The sequence below is a fragment of the Apostichopus japonicus genome, chromosome 2 (genome assembly GCF_037975245.1).
Source record: "Apostichopus japonicus isolate 1M-3 chromosome 2, ASM3797524v1, whole genome shotgun sequence".
NCBI classification, from domain to species: domain Eukaryota; kingdom Metazoa; phylum Echinodermata; class Holothuroidea; order Aspidochirotida; family Stichopodidae; genus Apostichopus; species Apostichopus japonicus.
In genome coordinates, this window is record NC_092562.1 from 15,843,981 (window position 1) to 15,864,256 (window position 20,276).

The 20,276-nt window shown below is 37.4% G+C and overlaps 1 protein-coding gene across 5 annotated transcripts in view; it reads right to left on the bottom strand.

Annotated features, from left to right (window-relative positions):
• The window catches only part of LOC139979753 (protein O-linked-mannose beta-1,2-N-acetylglucosaminyltransferase 1-like), a 146,352-nt gene that overhangs the window by 22,370 nt on the left and 103,706 nt on the right, over positions 1 to 20,276 (bottom strand). For all 5 annotated transcript variants that reach the window (XM_071990861.1, XM_071990838.1, XM_071990869.1 and 2 more), the window contains 3 exons: positions 19,208 to 19,356; positions 7,530 to 7,709; positions 4,803 to 4,929 (listed from right to left, as the gene is read on the bottom strand). In XM_071990861.1, the coding sequence (XP_071846962.1) occupies positions 4,803 to 4,929; positions 7,530 to 7,709; positions 19,208 to 19,356 (456 nt within the window). The remainder of the gene's footprint in view (positions 1 to 4,802; positions 4,930 to 7,529; positions 7,710 to 19,207; positions 19,357 to 20,276) is intronic.

The window sequence follows — 20,276 nt, forward strand, 5'->3', positions numbered from 1 at the left end:
CAAACAAAACTACTGAACTAATCAACAATATTTCAATATCAACCTAATTGGAAAAGTGTTTTCACACTTGGGTTTTGTGTTTGGAGTATATAATTTTTTTCTTTTCTCCGTAGTTAGCTGAAAAATAAAATCCATACATTGCAATCTAGTTTCTTTTAAATCGAAAAAGCAAAGATGTACGTCCTAGATGCAGACCTAGCTTCAAAAGGCTGTTTTAAGTTGCAAGATTTCTCTCTTAAAATTCTTCTTAATTCTGTCTGCCAGACTATAGTAACAGTTAAGAAAAGATAATGATATCTGTGGGTCTTTCAAGGAGCCGTTATCCATTAAGCAAACTGTTACATTAACTCATTCCATTTACGTTTAAATGAAAAATGTTTGTCGAGCAACAGAAAAAGAGACTTAAAAAAAAAAAATTCTCGATGACTGTGTCGTGTTTACTTATATATACTCCAACAGAACGCCATGATTCATCACTAAATTTATTTCCTAAGGCAGGTTCAAATAATGCACTTTTTAAAATTAAATTGCGATCCATTGCTCGAGGCATGACAGTAGAGTTTTCTAATCTCAATTTAATAATAAAACGTATCACATTTGCTAGCATTTTTCTTCTTTTCTTTTGAGCGATGATGTTGTCATTGATTATTTTGTGATGAAGACATGTCATACACATGAAAATCAACAACGAACGTCTCCACTTAAATGCATTCAGCACTACGTAACATTGCTGATTGACAATATGAACAAAGATTAGGGCTTAACCCCCCTCCCCTTCCCCCTCCCCATCCACTCAAAACCTATCAAGATCACTTTCTTTACCTTGCCTTTTCTCTACAATCCCAAAGCATACCCCTCAATTCTGTAACTTAAAATTCTTTTTGCAACTTTCTAGTGTGTGTTTATCTTTAGTGTGTGTTCCAGTCAAACTTAACAATTACAGCCTACACACCACCCAAGATGCTTGTGTAGCCATGAAGAACAAAAACCGAAAATAAAGACATGTGAATTTCACATTTTAGAGATATGCTACCTCCTCACCCAACCAAAGAAGAAAAATAAAGTCTCATAAATTCATGTTCCACTTGAAAGGTCACATTCACCTCTTGATGTTTTCCAATGTGTCACATATCTGTCACAGATAAGATGTCAAAAACATGTAATGTAATTTTCATAAGTTTCCTTAACGACCTAGGTGTCACTCAACCAAATCAGCAGTTTGTTTCTTCCATCTGTCATCTTAAATGTTTTTGAAATAGGGTTGGTTCGCAAGTTTCTTCCAAGGCAGAAAATAAACCATGGTTTGTTACCGACGGAAGAAACAGGTTTCTTCCAGTTTCTTCGACTAAAATTGGAAGAAACTCAAATAAGTGGGAAATGAGTGTTTTAATTTTAACACACTTACTTTGTGTACTGACTGATAAATATAAATTCTAAGAATTATACAGAACTGAGCCATAGGGTAACCCAGAGCACAGATACAACTGTCAATAAATCAGCTGATAATCCACAGAAAGTCTTGGAGCATAGAGCTACTGGCCACAACTTCCTGCTTAAGAGCCAGGTGATATAATCTTCTGTCTAAACAAACATGGATTTTCAATATATTTAATATTGTATAACCTGGATTAATTCACTACAGCTGGTCCAGTTTCTATGTAATTGTAGGTTGTAAGGAAAGGCAATGGGTTGTGGAGGAACGGGGAAAACATGTATGGAACTATATGTGCACGCGCCCACACACGCACACACCACATGCACATACCTACAAACAAACATATAAACATTTTGCATTTGCTTGTTTTCTTGTACAGCTTGCCACTTTCACTTCCATAATTAAGCCTAAGTTCAACAAGGCCACGAGTATAATTTGAGCAGAAAACTAAACAAAACAAAACTAAACAAAACAAAACTAATAATTTAAAGACTAAAAGTTTATAGTAATATCTGTATCTCCATGACCTAAACCAATACTAATTTGAACACTTGATATGATGCAATTTCTTTCTCTACCTGAACAATGCGACAGTGAAAAATTCAAAGCAAAGAAAATCTATCAAGTTCTACATTTCAACGTTTTCGAGAAAGTGAACTCATTTTTGGGGGGGAAAAGTTGACCTGCCCAGAGGGATCTGTCTTTAAAACTTGAAAACTCAGATGTATTTTTTTTTCCGTCGCCACTCTCCAAACATTAGAAGAGATGTGTAATTGAACGGGGACCTAAGGGAGCTAGGAGACCAGCTTCGTCATTCATGAAGAAACACTGCCACCTAAATTTGAAACAAAGAAATTGGTACGAGATCAGATGCACAGTGATATGATAAGAAATGATTCGATAAAAAAATATTGCATCTGGTTTGGAGAATATTAAAACGCAAAAAGTTCTCCCCCACAGGGGAATTACCTACGGCATTCATGTTATCCGATATTTCTGAAGAAGGAAATATCATCATTTACCAACAGTATTTTTACATTGAAAAGGTTTTCTTTGTCTGACGAAATGGGGCCTTAAAAAACTGTCTGAATGAAACAGAGTCATATGTTTATGAGCAAAAGGATGACATTTTCAATTTCTTTGTACGTCGTCATGGAGACAGTACTATGTGCAACCTTAAGAAATAGCTTTATATCAGCCAAAAACAGAAAAGATGGGAGAAAAAAATCAACTTAATTTATTTTACAGTGGTCTGTATACTTCCATAAGGGTATAAAGATAATTAGTGTATATTATTTAATTTATCACTATTCTCTTAAATTTCAGCATGTTAAAAGAAAAGCAATGCTTAAAGTTTGTAACAGTACTTTTACTTGTGAGTACTAAATAAACCAGAAAATTATGCCTCTAGAAATGCAGACGGTTCAAGGACGTCATTAAACATGTCCATCGACCAAATGGCCACAAATGTGACAGAAACCGAAAAACAAACAAAGACAGAGAATAAACTTGTCAAAACTTTGACCTCTTATTAGCATATTTAGAGTAATTCCAATGCTCTTTATAATATGCATTGTTGTGGTAATTTTCATCTCATCGAGATTCTAATGTAACTTGGCATGGATAAGAACAAAGAAAGTTAATAAGCATAATTAGCTATGATTTAAGGAGAAGCGAGTTTTCATCACTTGCCCTAACCATGTTGAAGGACATTCTACTAGGATCACAGTATCAAGTCATTCAATGTCTCACCTCAGCAGTTACAATTGTGCAGAAAGGATCGCGAAAAGTCTCAAGTGAAACTTTCGTCCTGTTTTCATTTTATTCGTACCGCACGAGCTTAATAAAACGAAGATGGAACAGGTACCATGTGTGTTATATCCAGAGAGAGAGAGAGACAACAAAAAGGAGTTTAACCCCTGATCGACCTCTCGATCGACCTACGGGGGGGGAGAGAGAGTGGTACCCAGAGGCATTAAATATATTGAGGTACTCCAAGGTAGCAACAAGGAGAGAGGTATCCAGAACTTTCCCAGGAGAGGGGCGAAGAGTACCCTCAGACTTTTAAAGGGGGAAGCGTCGTCTCTAATTATGCTGGAAATTATCAACAGTGGTGAACAATACCAACCTAGAGATATTTACCTTCAGAGTGTTTCCTTACACTAATGAGATATATAATTAATATTCTGAGATGCAGGGAGGCATCTTGGGTACCCTGATGTACTTTAGGTATTTCAAGGTATGCAATTGCACCGTGAAGTTCTTTAAGAGACATACAACACGTGACGTAGTCTCTAGCCTGCTTTCAAAGGAGCTCCTGCTAGGAAGGATGTGAAAGGCATGCTAAACAAACACACATGTGAAATCAGGAATATATCTATAAAGAGAGAATGGCTACTTTGATGCATTCTAGCATTGTTCTCTGTGGTTATGAAGCTAGGAGGGGTGGGAGAGGGGGGTGCTTTGAGGTACAATTAACCAAAATGGTACCATCATCTATTAAGCTTAGGGCATCTATGATACCTTCAAAGAGAATGGTTCTCTGCTATTGTAAAAAAAAGAATAGATTTCTCTGGGGTATATCTTAGAATGAGGGTTTCCTTCATGCATTAAAGACAAGTTCTCTAAAGCAGTAAAGGGAACAGGTACGGTGAGGTATATTACTATGGCATTTCATAGATGTTTAAGACCTGCAATGATTCTAAACACTAAGAAGATGCATCTTCAAGATGCTGTTAGCCTGGTTTCAGCTGTTATCCTGACGCAGAGTCTAACAAACAACGGAATGATTTACCGATTACTTGGCAGTTACCATCTTAGGAGAAACATCAGACCATGTCCCGACGATGCTTGCGATAGATACATCTGCAAGAAATCACTTGAGGAATGCATCTGCCCAAGCTGCTATGTACTGAGCAAGCGAAGGTTTGTATAAGAAGAACAGTACCAACTATTATATGTACAATCACCACACAGAGAGAGAAAGACTACCAGGTAAACACAATATCACAAACCATCCAAACAACTTTTATCTAATTTCATTCGTATCATGTGCTGGAGTCCCGTTAGGCACAAGAAAAAAGAAAAAAACTAATTCTGGTAGGAATATGTCTTATTCTTGTTCTCTATCTGCATTCAAAAATTTATGAACAGGCCATAGCTTAGAGAAGGAGAAAGACATTCATGTGTACAAATATCAAAATACGTGTCATGACAGACCAGTCAAATGCTGAAGATTATTTTCAGCAAAGCCCTACTTTGTTTCTTGTAAGGTAGGATTCAATCAGCTTTGTAAGAGACAGAAATGGGAGGTCAGGGGGATGGGGGGGGGGGGAGGTGGGAGAAGCAAAACAGTTTATTATCTTACCATGCTTCTTACTCTTCTGTGTCACAAAGGCCCAAGTATCTCTCCAGCCCAATGTGTCCCACTTTGTACTGCCCAAGGTTTTCAACAGATTTTTGGCTTGTTCTTTGACCTGAAATGTACCTTCATCCTGTGAAGATAGAAAACAAATGACAAAATATGAGATAAAGGCAGGGTATCGTGTACCTGTCTGTAAGAGATTAAATGAGACAACTTTCTTGAAACATTACACAGAGATATGGTATCCAGTACTTATATGAGAATGCAATAGGTAGCAGGAGACAGGTAAGTGAGAAGTGAATGCTACTAATTGAAAGAAAAGACAAAACGGTAATGAAAGTGATGTTTCAAAGCAGAATTGAGAGTGATCCTCATAAGTAGTGGATCAAGTTGATCCAAACTTGAGGGTGATATTAAGAGCCAGTGGATCAGGACTTCAGGGAGACCTCTCAAGGCGGTGGATTAAAGACTTGAAGTTGATCTTTAAAGGAAGTGAATCAAGGGGATCAAGAGGGCATCTTTCAAAAGTGTGGATCAAGACAAGCGGGTGATCTTTAGAGCTAGTGCATCCACCCTGGAGATTGGTGCGGATCAATATATTGAACAAATACAATTTGACGTGTAAGGTAGCAAAGCTGTCTCCAAACCACATTGATGGAATGATCCATCTTATGGTTGTCTTACAGGCCATAGTGAAGTGCTGATAAAGCACCCATGCCATACACCCACGGTGGTAAACTGGAAAACTGTATGTATAGGTGTTACAATATCTCATGCCAAAAGTGAAGTGTTGCTATGAGCGCTGTCAATATCTCGCAGGTTGTTGCTACAGATGATATTGAGAGGGATAAAGTCCATTCACTCGCACGCCTTTTGCAATTAAGACACTAATTATTTGGGTTACGGCAAAATAAAAGGATGTTTACATCGTGCCCTGCCTCTGATGACCTTGTAAAAACAGCTGTTTAACGAGTCCACGAGTCATGTCACAACTTAATGGCGGCCGTTTTTAATCCTGCGAAGAATAAGCGGAGGAAAGGATCCCCTCGCTTAAAATGATCAAAGATAGAAATGCATAACATCTCGGCTTATTTTGCAAAGGTCAAGTCTTGAGCACTCTTGTGGATCGGACACGAGAGTTTATAGGATAAGAAGGCGAGAAGAAGAAAAAGAAGAAGAAAAAGAATTAGGAGACTGGTTCATGGGAAATCCACTTCCTCATTGACATCTAGAGACAGGGAAGGATAAATGACCGATATTAACAAAAGTTAAACCTGTAAAATGACAAACTTTGTGAAGAGTGTTCATTAAATGAGCGAACAAACAAGGAGAGGTGAAGTTGTGTTGAAGTTAGCTTGCACTTCAATCCTGTTCAGGGAAAGATGTTTGATTTGGCCACTTTGTAGGACTCCTAGGTTACTTAAAGGCCATCAGCTTTGGCCCCTAGTTTTGGGCACTCTAAAACTTTTCAATAGTACTTTAACTTGACCTTTCAACTTTTTTTTCTGAAATCATGGGAAAAATGAGAGTAAATAAAAGTTTCAGCAATAGTTTGAGGGAAGGATGTAATACTGAATTTGGAGAATGAAAGACCATTTTTTGGTTACTATTGAGCATAGCTGGGAGTGGCAGAGGGGAGTGGAGGAAAATGCTGATACTCTTTGTGATGAGAAAGGGTTAAACATGATGGAGAATGTCGTAAATATTCTTCAACTAAACTTGTCAGTTTATATCCATTTTGTTTAATTGAATGTGTTTTTCAAAATTTCCTGAAGTAGAAGAAAGTCTCACACATTAAACATGACAGAAGCCATTTTTTCCTTTGTAATATGTGTTCAAACTTTACATCTAGGCAAAATTCTATCTACTTCCGGCTTCATTTCTAAATTAATTTGGAACTTTAATCACCATTAAATTAATATTAAATCCATGCTATATTTATATATTCAATGTGTTAATTATGAATATGCTAATCACAAGTTGTAATCTGGATGGTCACTGGTTCAAGTCATACTCTATCTCAACCAATCAAATTCTTGCATATCTTTTAAAATTTGGTTCTAATCTCCCAGTCAATTTTCTGTGCATAGTTTTGATGATACACAAATATCTTGCATACTCATCTAAGATTATAATATATCGGTAAACACACTACCCCTGATCTGTAACTATCTTAACCTGCTTCCTCACCCAATCATTCCCACTTCCTCACTCAATCATACCCACTTCCTCACCCAATCATTCCCACTTCCTCGCCCAATCATACCCACTTCCTCACCCAATCATTCCCACTTCCACGCCCAATCATTCCCACCTTCCTCGCCCAATCATTCCCACTTCCTCGCCCAATCATTCCCACTTCCTCGCCCAATCATTCCCACTTCCTCGCCCAATCATACCCACTTCCTCGCCCAATCATACCCACTTCCTCGCCCAATCATACCCACTTCCTCGCCCAATCATACCCACTACCTCGCCCAATCATACCCACTTCCTCGCCCAATCATACCCACTTCCTCGCCCAATCATACCACTTCCTCGCCCAATCATACCACTTCCTCGCCCAATCATACCAATTCCTCACCCAATCATACCCACTTCCTCACCCAATCATACCCACTTCCTCACCCAATCATACCCACTTCCTCACCCAATCATACTCCCAACAAAACCGAGAGATTGAGACGGCGGGAAAGTGTGTCAATATGTTGGATGCAGATTATTACTTACCTTGATGGCAAATATCAAAATCCGACCATCTGACACCATGTTTAAGAAGAGGACCATCGCCTCGTCCTCGTGGGCTGTGTAAGTATCAAACCGTTGTTGGGCCATCACGCTCCCTGTGGCCTGATTCAGGACCATAATGTGAATGCCACGACCTCCATCCTTCTCTTCGTCTTCAAGGATCTGTAGAGGAAACAAGATGTTTAAGTACTACGGACACCAAGCCAATTTTGCTCCATATTCAATCAATACATTTCCTGTTTGTGAGTTTCTGATTCAAAATTTGATGAAATCATTCGAAAAGCTCTTTTCATTTCCAAGATATACAACATTTGAAGTTTTGATAAATCTGTGGAAACTTATTACATATGTGCAAACTATGATGTGGAGAGTTGCGCTAATCAAATGTTCTTATTTTAGCTCTTAATTAGTTAACCTCTGTCATTTGAATAATGTGATCCTACTTTCAAAGACGGCAATAAAATATTTCAAAATATCACCTTAGGCCACAAAACTGTGTTTAGTGTCCTTGAAAAACAAAAGGTTGTGAAAACAGAGGGATAACATAACAGAAAATTAGGCAGTCGCTCCCTGAACATCATCAATTTGCATAATTAGCTAATGTTTATTCATAAATATAACTAGAACTGAGAAAAAGACTTGTAAAATGGTCAATCTTTGATCGATTTTTTTTATGGGAGTTACAGCTATTTTCATAATTTCTAATGCATATTAGAAATATATATCCATAGCTCTACAGCTGATGAAGTGTATTCCAAGAACATTTCACTGAGAATTTCTGCATGTCAAGTTAAATTCTTTCCTCAAATTTGAAGGTTCCTCAATGTCTTAGAAATAATTTGGAGGGAATTGGAATCTAGCTCCCTGCTCCAGGAAAGTATTTTTGCAGAAGTCTCCAGTGACTATTCTCTAGAATTTGTAGTAAACAGCAACGACCTTTCATTCTAATGGAGCTGATCTTGACACTCTATATCACACACCCTCAGATGTAAATATAGGCTTTTAGCTTCTAACAATTGACTTTTGATATATGTCTATACATTAGCATGTAAGTGGAACTAGTACACAACATTTTTGGTTCTGGCCGAAACAGCGGCTCATTTGTATGTAAATTAAGTCAAGCGTGCATTTTGCCCTTCTAGACTGTGATACCTCAAGCATGGCTACGATGGTGCTTCAAAATGATATTAACACTGTGACAATTAGAAACCATCTATGAGAGATCTGTTTGCATGTACCCTAGGCTTCAATATGGACCATATGAGCAGGATAAAGAGTCACTCGTTGCGTATCATAGCAACTGCAAAATGTGGTTCCTCTTAAAAAGTACTTTATGAAATATTAAAGAGATATTTGACATTTTTAGAGTATCATTTGACCAATGAGGAAATCTAGAAGGGAATATCTTGCGTTCAATTATTTACATCCATGGAATAATTACATTAGGTCAGCCACGTAGCCAAGGACACTGATGATATTTAAAATAGTGCCGTTGAGGTACACAAACTGTGTGCGGTAACGTGCCATGCTGGCAGGCTGTACATTGATGAAAGATTAGTTGTGACACAGATCAAAGAAGGGGTGATAGTATTTAAATATAAGCCCAACCAAAGCACCATCAGGACAAATCTATTTAAAGAGCCAACCACGTCGGTAACCAAAATCTGTGAGAAATATTCATGACTACTGAATACTAAGCGGAACTTATCAAAGGGTGTTACGACTGGTCAAATGGCTAAGGAAATGGACATGCGATCTAAGGATTGTAGGTTCGAATCCCGGCCAAATCATTACATTGTGTCCTTGTGCAAGAAATTTTATCTTTAACTTGAATAATAGCCTCTCTTCACCCAGGTGTATAAATGGGGTACCTGCTAGGTAACTTTAACTGAAAATAGTCATTTCCATTTCTAACATTTAAATTGAAAGAAACACAGTTTCACATACTTTTGGCAAAAGAGCAAAAGGAAGAATGAGGCTGGGGGGCGACAGCCCCCCAGTGAAAATTATGGAGGGGCGGAATGATACTTCCGCCCCTCCATAATTTTCACTGGGGGGCTGGCGCCCCCCAGCCTCCCCGGTTCCTACGCCCTTGACTGTAGGTTAACAGATTCTAATGATCATATCGTCATGATGTAACGGCAACCATGTAAATGTAAGCTGTTAACAGTTTTATGAGCCGATTCTGATGTCTAATGATTTTACCATCATAGCTAGGGTTTCCAGACAGATAGGACTATGAGGGATTGGGTGTTCTGAGAGAAGAAGGATGGAGTATCTTAGAGGTACGAGATGTAACCCCTGATAATCCAATCTTGCATCCAAAAGTGGACAAAATTGCCAGCTTTTGAGAAATAAAATTGGAGGTTGAACAGTGGTCAGGTTGGGGGGGGGGAGGGATTGGTAAGGGAGATATTTAATGTAGCTACCATGTTTTTCACATCTAAGGATGCATGTACATGCATAGTCACAACAGTTTTTAAATGTAACATAGGTAACTATAGAGCAAAAGGGAGAAGGGGGAGGGAGGGGAAGGAGATGAGGGTAGGGGGAAGAGGTGCTATGCTGTGACACACCCAACAAAATAGGGGAAGTGTAAGGAGCTACAGTAGGTCGTATATCCTCTATCCACATTGCCACCCATTCCTAGGGTAGCTGTAAGCATGCTTATGTCATGCCACATGTCGACAAGTTTGTCTTTTTTATTTCAGAGTGTCAGAATAAAGATAATTACTAGAATTTTCAGCAATGCTGAGGTACAAGAAGCCCAAACAATCAGTGACTGGGGAAAGATCAAATATTGAGAAAATATATTCAATGTTTCTGTTATCTCCCCAGTGTCAAGTCAAAAGCTATTAAAAATTGTAGACGAACATAAATGTACATATTTTATTACTAAGATTGGGGGGGGGAGAGGATTGAACAGATAGATATGTCTGGGATTGGGAGGGGGGGGGGGGAGAGAGGGAGGACAGATGGTGCATGCATGGCCTCCCAACACTCCAGGCTACATGACTACATTTGATGCTGACATCACTTGTAATTGATGCATGTATGGTGAAAAATGACATTCTGGTTGTCAATTACAGAGGCTGTATGTGTCACTGTAACAACAAGTTATTGTTGTTATTATTTGTTACTATGGCACTGCTACTGTGATGTGTACAGTAACTATCCCTAACACTGAGAGCAATGCAGCATATATGTGATGTATATGTAACATAAGAATGTAGAATGTATGTACATATCATGTTGGATGTGTTTCTCTAATTAGTTATGTTGTAATAATTCATTATAATCATATCCCACATTCGACATGGAGGTCTCACGCATCACCTCTTCAGTGACATATCCAACTAAAGGCAGCTCATCTACTGGTCAATCAAACTGAATTAGATTCCTTGGAACTTACAATATACCTTTAAAGGGGGGAGTCTCGGTAGAATTGTATTCCTTACAGTATTTCATAGTCTGGGGTTCAAAGTAAAATTCAAGTGCTGTAATGCAACTATATTGCTATACCAGTTTTGAAGATGTTCAACTTTACAATCTGCTATATATATCTGGAATACCAAACCCTTTTAAGGCTTTAATTGAGGTCGGCTCTTCAATGCAGTCCAAAATATTAATGTTAATCCATCGTATATTCTACTAAGACAAAACAAGTTTTTTATTCCCCACTTAATATGAAACAAGAGTATACTTGGCTGACATTCAATATCATTTATCCTTGACAAATTTATAAGGTATTGTTAACATTTAATTTGAGGACATAAAAGTCTTAAATTTCCTTCCTTATCAAGTTTTGTGTTGCACCTTTTAGAATATGTAGTTCAGTCACTTTCATTGATGAGCCTCAGATGTTTAAAGGATAAAATATTTTAAGAAAAAAATTGACAGGCTGAACAGCACATCAACCTTAATTATCATCCATTTAGAGGAACTGTGTGAAGGTAGGCTATTACATAAATAGAGAATGCAACACTCATTGGTTTAGCTCCTGTATTCATCTTGCTGGCCAGTAATCAATTCATTTTCTAAGAAAAGCAACAAACTTATTTATTTTATTATGAAGAGTAAACATGTTGTGTAATATATGTATCCATGCAAGCTAAACTGCAAACAGGAAGAAAAACCCCCACAGGAAAAGCATGTTTTGAGTATGTTCAAAATTTGATAAATATCTAAGTTTCATTTATCATGTATCACGTGTGTGTAATAAGCATAAGCAATGATAAGAGTTAAAAACGTCTCACAACATCACTTGTAAACTCCTCTTTTGTCAATAAAGCAAACATTTAAAGTATACAAACAATTCTTATCCAGAGGGGCTTATACTCAAGGCAGAAATAAAATAATTACTTGTTTGGTGACATTGTAGATTTATATAACACTGATAATTTGAACAAAAGTTATATTATATTATATTTATTGGACTTACATTCAAGAGAAATATCAAGAAGAAATACCAGACAATTTTTTGCCTTGTACAAGTTAGTGGCCACTGAGATGCAACACAGCTGGGTAAAATAGTGCAAAAAAAGTCATTCTGAAAAAGGATCAAATATGTTTATAGGAGATGGGGATTTCTCTTTCTCTCTCTCCACCTTCCTCTCTCTCTTTCTCCCTCTCTTGTCTGAGATGTTACTCGACTCCCTGTCAATAACTTATTAAGCTAAACCCAAAATCTCATCGGTATTGTAACAACAAGAACCGCGGCTAATTTTGGTAACATATCTTAATCGAATTCACTCAGTTACAAACTAGGCCGAGAAAATACTCCGCTTCTCAATAAAACACACCACTTCACCTGCGGGGAATGACGGACGGATCGAGAAAACTGTCAGACTAAAATGTGATACTTGCTTTTAGATAATGTTTTTTTTTCGGGGGGGGGTGGGCCCCCCCTGATCGGATCGTGCCCTCTTTAACTCCCAGTCTTGTTCTTCGTTACAGCTCACATTTGCCCTCCGAGGAAATGATTCTTCACCGGTTCTAATTACTTTCGGAGGCATCGAGGTGAAAAATCTCCGGACGCCTAGCCTGAATGACAAAACCAACTTTTCCCTCCTCATCCTGTCGGCTAATACACTTTGTGAGTGTTAAAATCGGCCCTTTATTTATTATGCAACGGCCATACACAAATCACAATGAAACTGGTCATTGGAAAGGACCCAAAGTTGCTTGTAAGGCAAGGCTTTATATTATGATGTAAAGATCCAACAATTAATTGATCACACAATCAGAGGGAGTGTTTTCAGCAGCAGCAGATAAAACTCTCTCTGCTCTGTGGTACTCTTCATTCCTTCATAGATGAGCAGATAAAATCCGACAGTCTTGTGGGACCATTTGGGACCGTTAAACCAAAAGTCAAAGTGCTTTACTACCATAATGCAAGTTGATGAGATTATAAACTGTGTGAATTATGTTTTATTAGATCAGACAAACACAACCCTATAACTATCGTGACAGCTGCAAACATCACTTTCGGATACCTGAATAATCACATTAAACTACAGGGTACAACTTTTCTTCAGCAGATTTGTAAATTTTTACTACTGTATATGAAATTTAATTTTAATGACTGAAGTTGCCACAAAGTTCTCATGCAATCAGTATCCTATTAAGCCAACACAAAAATTAGCACCAGAATTAAAATATCAATTTAACTACATTGTATCTAGGCTTTATGAAGTATTTATAGGAGATTTATTCATAACAACTGTTTCTATAACAATAAAATAGGTGACAAATATACATTTGTATATACATTGGTAAACAAAGATCTATGCTGCTTCCAACAAATGAACTTTTACTGATTCATAAGAAACTATTAGAACTTTGTTTTATGCCCTCTGTTATATATTAACACATAAAGTTGAGCAATATCCCAGCAAGACGACCTGTCCATGCAGTGGCGATGTTATGGGAGGGAGAACAAGGGGTCAATTTACCCCAGATATTCACCTTGCGCCCCCCCCCCAGATTGCCTTGGCTAGTGCCACAACTGTGTCCATGCAATTACATATCTCAATAAAATATTAGCTCAGCAGCAAAGTAAAGAAGTTTTTCATCTTAAGGTTTGTTCTCTCTCAACGAAAAAATTAAATATTAAATATTAAATTTAAATATAAGTTCAAACCAACAATTGCACAGACTTTCTTTTCTAACCTACTGGGACGTTGTGGTGTCAAATATTACTTAAAATGTATGGACAGCATATCACTTGGTCATGTGATTCTAAAAATGCCATGGAAAAGATTATTTGGGCATTATAAAAAACAAAAAAAATACAATTCCAACAAAAATACTACCATCGAGAGAAGAAATCCACCCGATATATGTTTTGAAGACGTGTGGAACGTGGATATAGTGTACACTGGTGAACGGATTGTCAAATGTAAATAGCATATACGACGACGCAAGGGCAAGATTGGCATGGCGAGAAAAGTTTTGTTGTATTCATGAAAGCCAAAAGTCACTCCAATTTGACAATTCTAGCTCTCATTAATTCACTTCTCTCACAAATTAAAGATTTGCTGAAAGTGGCTATGTCACCAGCATACCAAAACAGGAAAAAAACAAACGAAAAGTGAGCCTTTTCTTCTTTACCATAGCTATTTTCCTTGTTTTTTCCCTCCGTGAAATTTTAACCGACTATGAAAACACTATTGATTAATAGCTTAACAAGTGTTCAATTCTAAAAACCTATTCATTTTCAATTAATATAATATCTCTAGTAAATATGAGAGTTAAAAAAACAAACCAAAAACCAAAAAAACATCCTGTCATGTTCTTCACAATACACAGCATGACAAAACCATTAGCATCGTCTTCCATTTCAACATCACACTTAAACCTGTCCTCATCCCTGGCTTGTAGTTAAATTGTACCGGCAACGCTTAACAGTTACCATAGTGACGTACTTGGATTGATCCACGTGAATCCTCCCCTCTTTTTTCATGTATTAATAGCACGGACACATTATAGAACTCGAACAAAGACCGCAAGCAACTAATTTATTCTCTCGTGCATAAAATACCCACCACCAGTATTTTGGAAATGTTGTTATGAAGATATAAATTGAGGTGAATCATTTAAAACATAAAACTGAATGTTCAAATTGTTCAAAAAAGGCAAAGAGTGTATAAGCTACATTTGCTGCTACCAAGAGATTGAAATATAGGTATTGCATACATTTTAAGAAATGTTACTTTCCTGTTTTTCTGGCAAATATCTTTAGATGGATGGTTCTATTTCATAAAGTTTTGTAAGAAGATAGAATTAAGTAAAAAGGATAAATGTTTTTAACAGAGCACTCATTTTCCAAAAGAAACTGAAGGGTTAAATGCATTTTAACTTTTCGATCCCCCTCCGCTTCCCCTTCACAATTTGTTATGAAAGTGATTTTCACTCTCTGTGTACTAGGGAAAGACATATTGTGGTTGGGTAACATATTGAAGACATATATTAGTAACCAGTTTATGAGACTAGAGTGGGGGGATGGGGCAGGGAGGAACAGAAGAACAAATGGTTCAAACAATTTATGATATTTTCTTTTTCTAAAATGAACAATTCCAAAAGCTTTAATAAGTAATATTTTCAGAACCAGTTAGAATGACTAGCTTTCCATCACCTACCTCCCTCTTCCTTGCTCCATATTTCTCTCCCCTTTCCCTCTCCCCCTCCCTCTCACCCCTCCCCCTCCCTCTGCTATACCTACATACACTATACTTTTGAAGTCCCTATAATGTACATTACATAGAACTGACCTGTAGTAACAACCTATTGACTACTCATTCGTTATCTGATCGAATAAAAAATGTCCCCCATCGCTCTAAAACGGTATCCTTCCCTAATTTCTCTGGTTCCACCAAAAATCAATCTGTAAATGGAAACCGGTTCTGAGTTACAACAGCTTTTCAGTGTCAATATTATCTTTGAAAAATGTCTGAAGCTGCCAAAATCAAATGATATACTGTGTACTTGACAATACAATGTATCCAAAAAATATGGCTCAAATTTAATTTAAGATGTAGTATCTGGCACCTCCGAACAAGGGAGAAAAAAAATATATAAAAATGAAAAAACCTGTCAGACAGACCATGCAGAAAGCAAAGAAAAGAGCAAAGAGAAAAAAGATTTTCAAGATAGGAAAATATGTAGTTTCAAGTCGTGCAGTAGTAGACACTGCAAGCATTGAAAGCAATACTGATTCTGTTACAGGAACCTAAGAATCTGATCTTGTAACCGCTGGTAACGTTATCTGTTGATTTGTTTACCCATATCACAGCAGAGAAAGTTAATCGGAGAGAAAAGAACTTAACCAGTATTAAACATAAAAAAGGCATGGCAAAAATATCAGGTAAAGAATAAAAATAAAAGAACAGGTTAGGTTACTGCATTGAGCAGGAAGAAGTGCATCCAATCCAAACGGATGCTTTTGTGACAGTTTGAACTTTGATGCCGCAACCACAACAAGCCTTGAATGCTATAGGAGGACATTTTTATTGAAACCAAAGGAAGAGTTGAAAACACTGCATGCGATATTTTCAAGTTTTGACCTCACACGACCCAGACCAACTCTGACACTCAGAGAAAATTATAGGGTTCTGGTAACTACTAAGGTGAAACTAACTTCTTTTGGAGTACGTTGTACTTTTCATGTTTTTTTAGTCTTTGACCTCTGGTGACCTCAAATGACCTTTAATCTCCACAACAACAAAAAACCCTGATAGTCCCTGTGTACTCAAAAAGGAGGATCCACGTACAACTTAATGATAGAAGAGTATCCAAATTTTAGAGAATAAGTGACGAATAAATTTGCATTTTAAATGAGTTTACCAAGTACCTGTACACAGGGAATCCAAAAGAAATATCAACACAAAAAAACCCACTTGGACTTAACTGATATTGCCAAATATATGAAAAATGCAAATGAAAATTTTTCCACTTCATCTTTCGTTTAGCCGTAATATTTGTTTCCCCATTTTTTAAATTTTTTTCTAGCATCATCCTCTCACATACCTATACAAGCATAAATTCCTATTCATCACAAATCCAAAAATTAAGAGCTCAAGTTTTTTTTACTTGTTTGCCAATTGAAGACATTGCTTTTGCATCGATGAGTAAGTTTTTCTTTCCCAGAACAAACCAAAGATGAACTTCGGGAAAGAAATGGGCTTCCTGTTTAGTTCTACGTCATTATCGTTGTGGCGTACGTACGTACGTGAACTAGCTGACAAAAACCTGCGAAGGTTGAACGCACGCGAGCCGAGCCAGATAGGTCGGCAAAGCTTTCAACCTGACTAATGGCTGGCTAATACATCTCAGATTCCATAAACTCAAGCGTAAACATTTAGGTCGCTAATCTTAAGTGGCTGTGGGGATGGAATGGCGCATTAAAGGCAACAATAGGCCAACTTTCTCTTGCTGTTTCCATCAACATTTACTTCGATAAAGGTGTAACATTTTTTTCGGTTCTCTCATCAAATTAAAAATGACAAATTCGCTCCTCCCCCTTGTTGCAGAGACAGAGACTGAGAGTTTTCTTGCACAGTCAATGTTATCTCGGCCTGCTAGTTTTAAGTGAAAAAAGAAGCATGGAATCCATAAATGTCGGTTAAGGGATGGAAGATAAAGCACGTCAGAGGGCATCTTTATAGGCAAACAATGATGACAGGATAAATCTTATTTAAGACTGCGAAAGATCCTCCCCCAAAAAATAAAGAAATATGAATTAAACTCCTTCATCGTGACTGGGTACTGCAGTAAACAAAATAGAACATAACTAATGGAAACTATGAGGAGAGAATAACCAGACAGAGTGTCAGATCCTGTAACAAGTAGCGCTAAATCACCAGACAAGTCAAACAATCTTTATAAACCACTTCTTGAATGGTAGCTGATGATGAAACAAACCTCTTGTTCTCGAGCCACTGTGGTAGAGCGACGGTGTAATCGTTGTGTGGAGACGGGTGAAGAAGACGCTATGATATTATCTTTTTTGGGGGATGGGGGGGTGGCTCAAAATGGTTAAATGCAATCTACCTGGACCTTCTTTTAAATTCTTTTGATAGAACCTTTCATGGAAACAAACTTATGGCTCATCGTTTACATACTAGTGTACTTTTCCTTAACACCCCCACCCCACCGTACCCCAACGTACCCCACCTCACCACCATGAAAACAATGGTGTAAAGCACTTGGTCATCAGCTCACCATTTGCTTTCTTAATTTGAAAAAGCAACTGAAGGATTATCTCAACTCATTTGAAGTCACATTTTAATATTAGTGCAAACATAGTTGGTGGCAAAGGTGAGTGATATAGGTAATTACGTTGCAAAGAGGCACCCCAACAAAATTCCTTTTAAGATAGTTAGCAAATCGGTACATGTTCAACAGAAACATTGGCTCAAATGACTTGTTTGAACTTTTATCGGTTTCTATGTGTCAGACATTATAGTCTTCTCTAACAAATGGCCTTCCAAATTAGAGAGACACTAGTTTTATTTTATTTTTTTAACTAGCTTTGTATATTTTCTAATTTACTAATTAGCTTTTTCTTTTCTGTTGTAGCACAGATACATTATTTGTAGGTATTTGATTCTATATACTCTCTACACGTAACAGAAGTAGAAGAAGCACACAACTTGGAACATCCTAAATATCTTGCTGCTAGTAACTGGGTCCTTCATCCCTATCACGCATGGTATTATGAGCAAGAACATCAGTACTAAGGATGAATACCCAGGCTATAAACACAATGTTTAGGGCTGCGGAATTGCAGATTCAAAAAGAATTAAAACAGCTGTGACCCTTAGAGAGTATCCAGAAGTGGATTTCTCTTCAATTATTTGCTCACAAGAAAGATCAGTTGTTAAAAAAGAAAATTATAACAAGTTGGTTTAAACAATAATAAACCTTAGGAAGAATGTAAAACCGGATACCCATGTCATTAAAAATTGTGGACTAAAATTGTATCCTGCTTTGAGGTGAAACAGACAGCAGGTATTAACTAGAAGGAAATCCATGGAGTTTCATATCTCATCGCCAACATACCGTTTTAGGAGTTTTTGACACAAAAATTAAAAATATACATCTGACCTTTTAACCATGAGACCTTTGACCTGGATTCCCATGGCAACCACATATTCTGACAGTATGTGACATTTCCATTATACCATGTCGATTCAATGTTTTAATTCAAGGTTCCACACCAATTCAATGTTTCCACTTGGAGACACGAGGGTTCAACCTGGGCTACCTTCTCACCAAGTTTCAAGAGAATCGACCCAGCCGTTCAGGAGGAGTTTTTTTACACAAAATTGGACTAGACTTAGACCAAGACTGTTGTTTGACTGTTCACTGTTGTGTCAGGGCGTTTGGCAAATTTCTAGATTACCGGCAATTTCTTACACTGTGACAACTCACTAAGAGATCCCTATCTCCCCCCCCCCCTTGCCCTTTGTGTAAGCCCACTGCACATCAATTTGGCAGGAGGAAGAGAACAGCCAAGGGATGAAGGGGGGGGGGAAATAATGGAATGATATCAAGCAGTGTATGGATCAAATCAGACAAACTTGGCCTATAGAGACAAATACTGACAAACATATAAGAAGTAGGACATTAAACTCGGCAGGTCAACCGCCTCATCATACCGTGATGCCTTCCACTGATATCGCTACTTTGTTGGAACTTGAAAGTACTTCGATATCGATCTCTTGAGGCAGGGTATCCAGGACAACATCTTCTTCCTCCTTGGTACCTTTGGTGTCTGCTATTGATCCGACGCTCTGTTCTGAGAGATCTGAAACCAGACGAGACGGAGGACAATATTTATCAAGTCTAAAAATCTCACCAAATTGAGGGCTGGTTTACAGCATCCATTAAACACACATAGTTCTTCTTTTTTTTTTTCTCTTTTTTTTTCTTAGAAATGAAAAATCAATAAAATCAATAAATTCCACTCTGCATATTTCTGCAAATATGTTTTGCTGGCTTTTCTTGTTGCTTATTCATCATGTACACTAGCTGTTATGTTTATAGTAGGAAAAATAAAATCTTGTGTCTAATATTTTCAATCCAAAAGTCAAAAAAAGTGTCAAATCTGAGACCGCCTCAGTACTTGGGGTAAATAGTAGACACTTTTTAAGAGATAGAATATTGAAAAAGAATGAAATAAAAAGAAATAAGTTTCAAAAGAAAGAACTTGAAAGAATATTACAGAGATAGAAGATGTGTAAACATACACATAATGCCATCTAGGTAGTGAAGTCGGCATTTTGGAAGGAGGGGATGTAGCCCTGGGGTCTTTGTAGCAGACCCCCCTGCGAAGGAATATGGGGTTATCGTAGCCCATCTTATGGTGCAGACTGAGGCTTAATATGTACAATATATCAATTAGGTATGTAATTAGGTCAGAAATGCAAGAATGTGCTGATAACTAGTTATGATTTTGCGTGATACATTGAACAGGGAAGTGAGACAGATTGTATACCTCCCCCAACCACTGGACCCACACATGGAAGGGTCTCTATAACGCTCAGTATTGGGAAGCAATATGCAAATTACCCAATAGATTAACTGTTAAATTATTCATTTACATAAACAAAGGATTCCCCCTCTTAACCATGTATCAATGTTGCAAATGTAAGCAACACTCCTCTCATTTACTATATAGGGTATAACTTGAATTTGTTTCTATAAACTGAAGTCATTTTAGCAAAG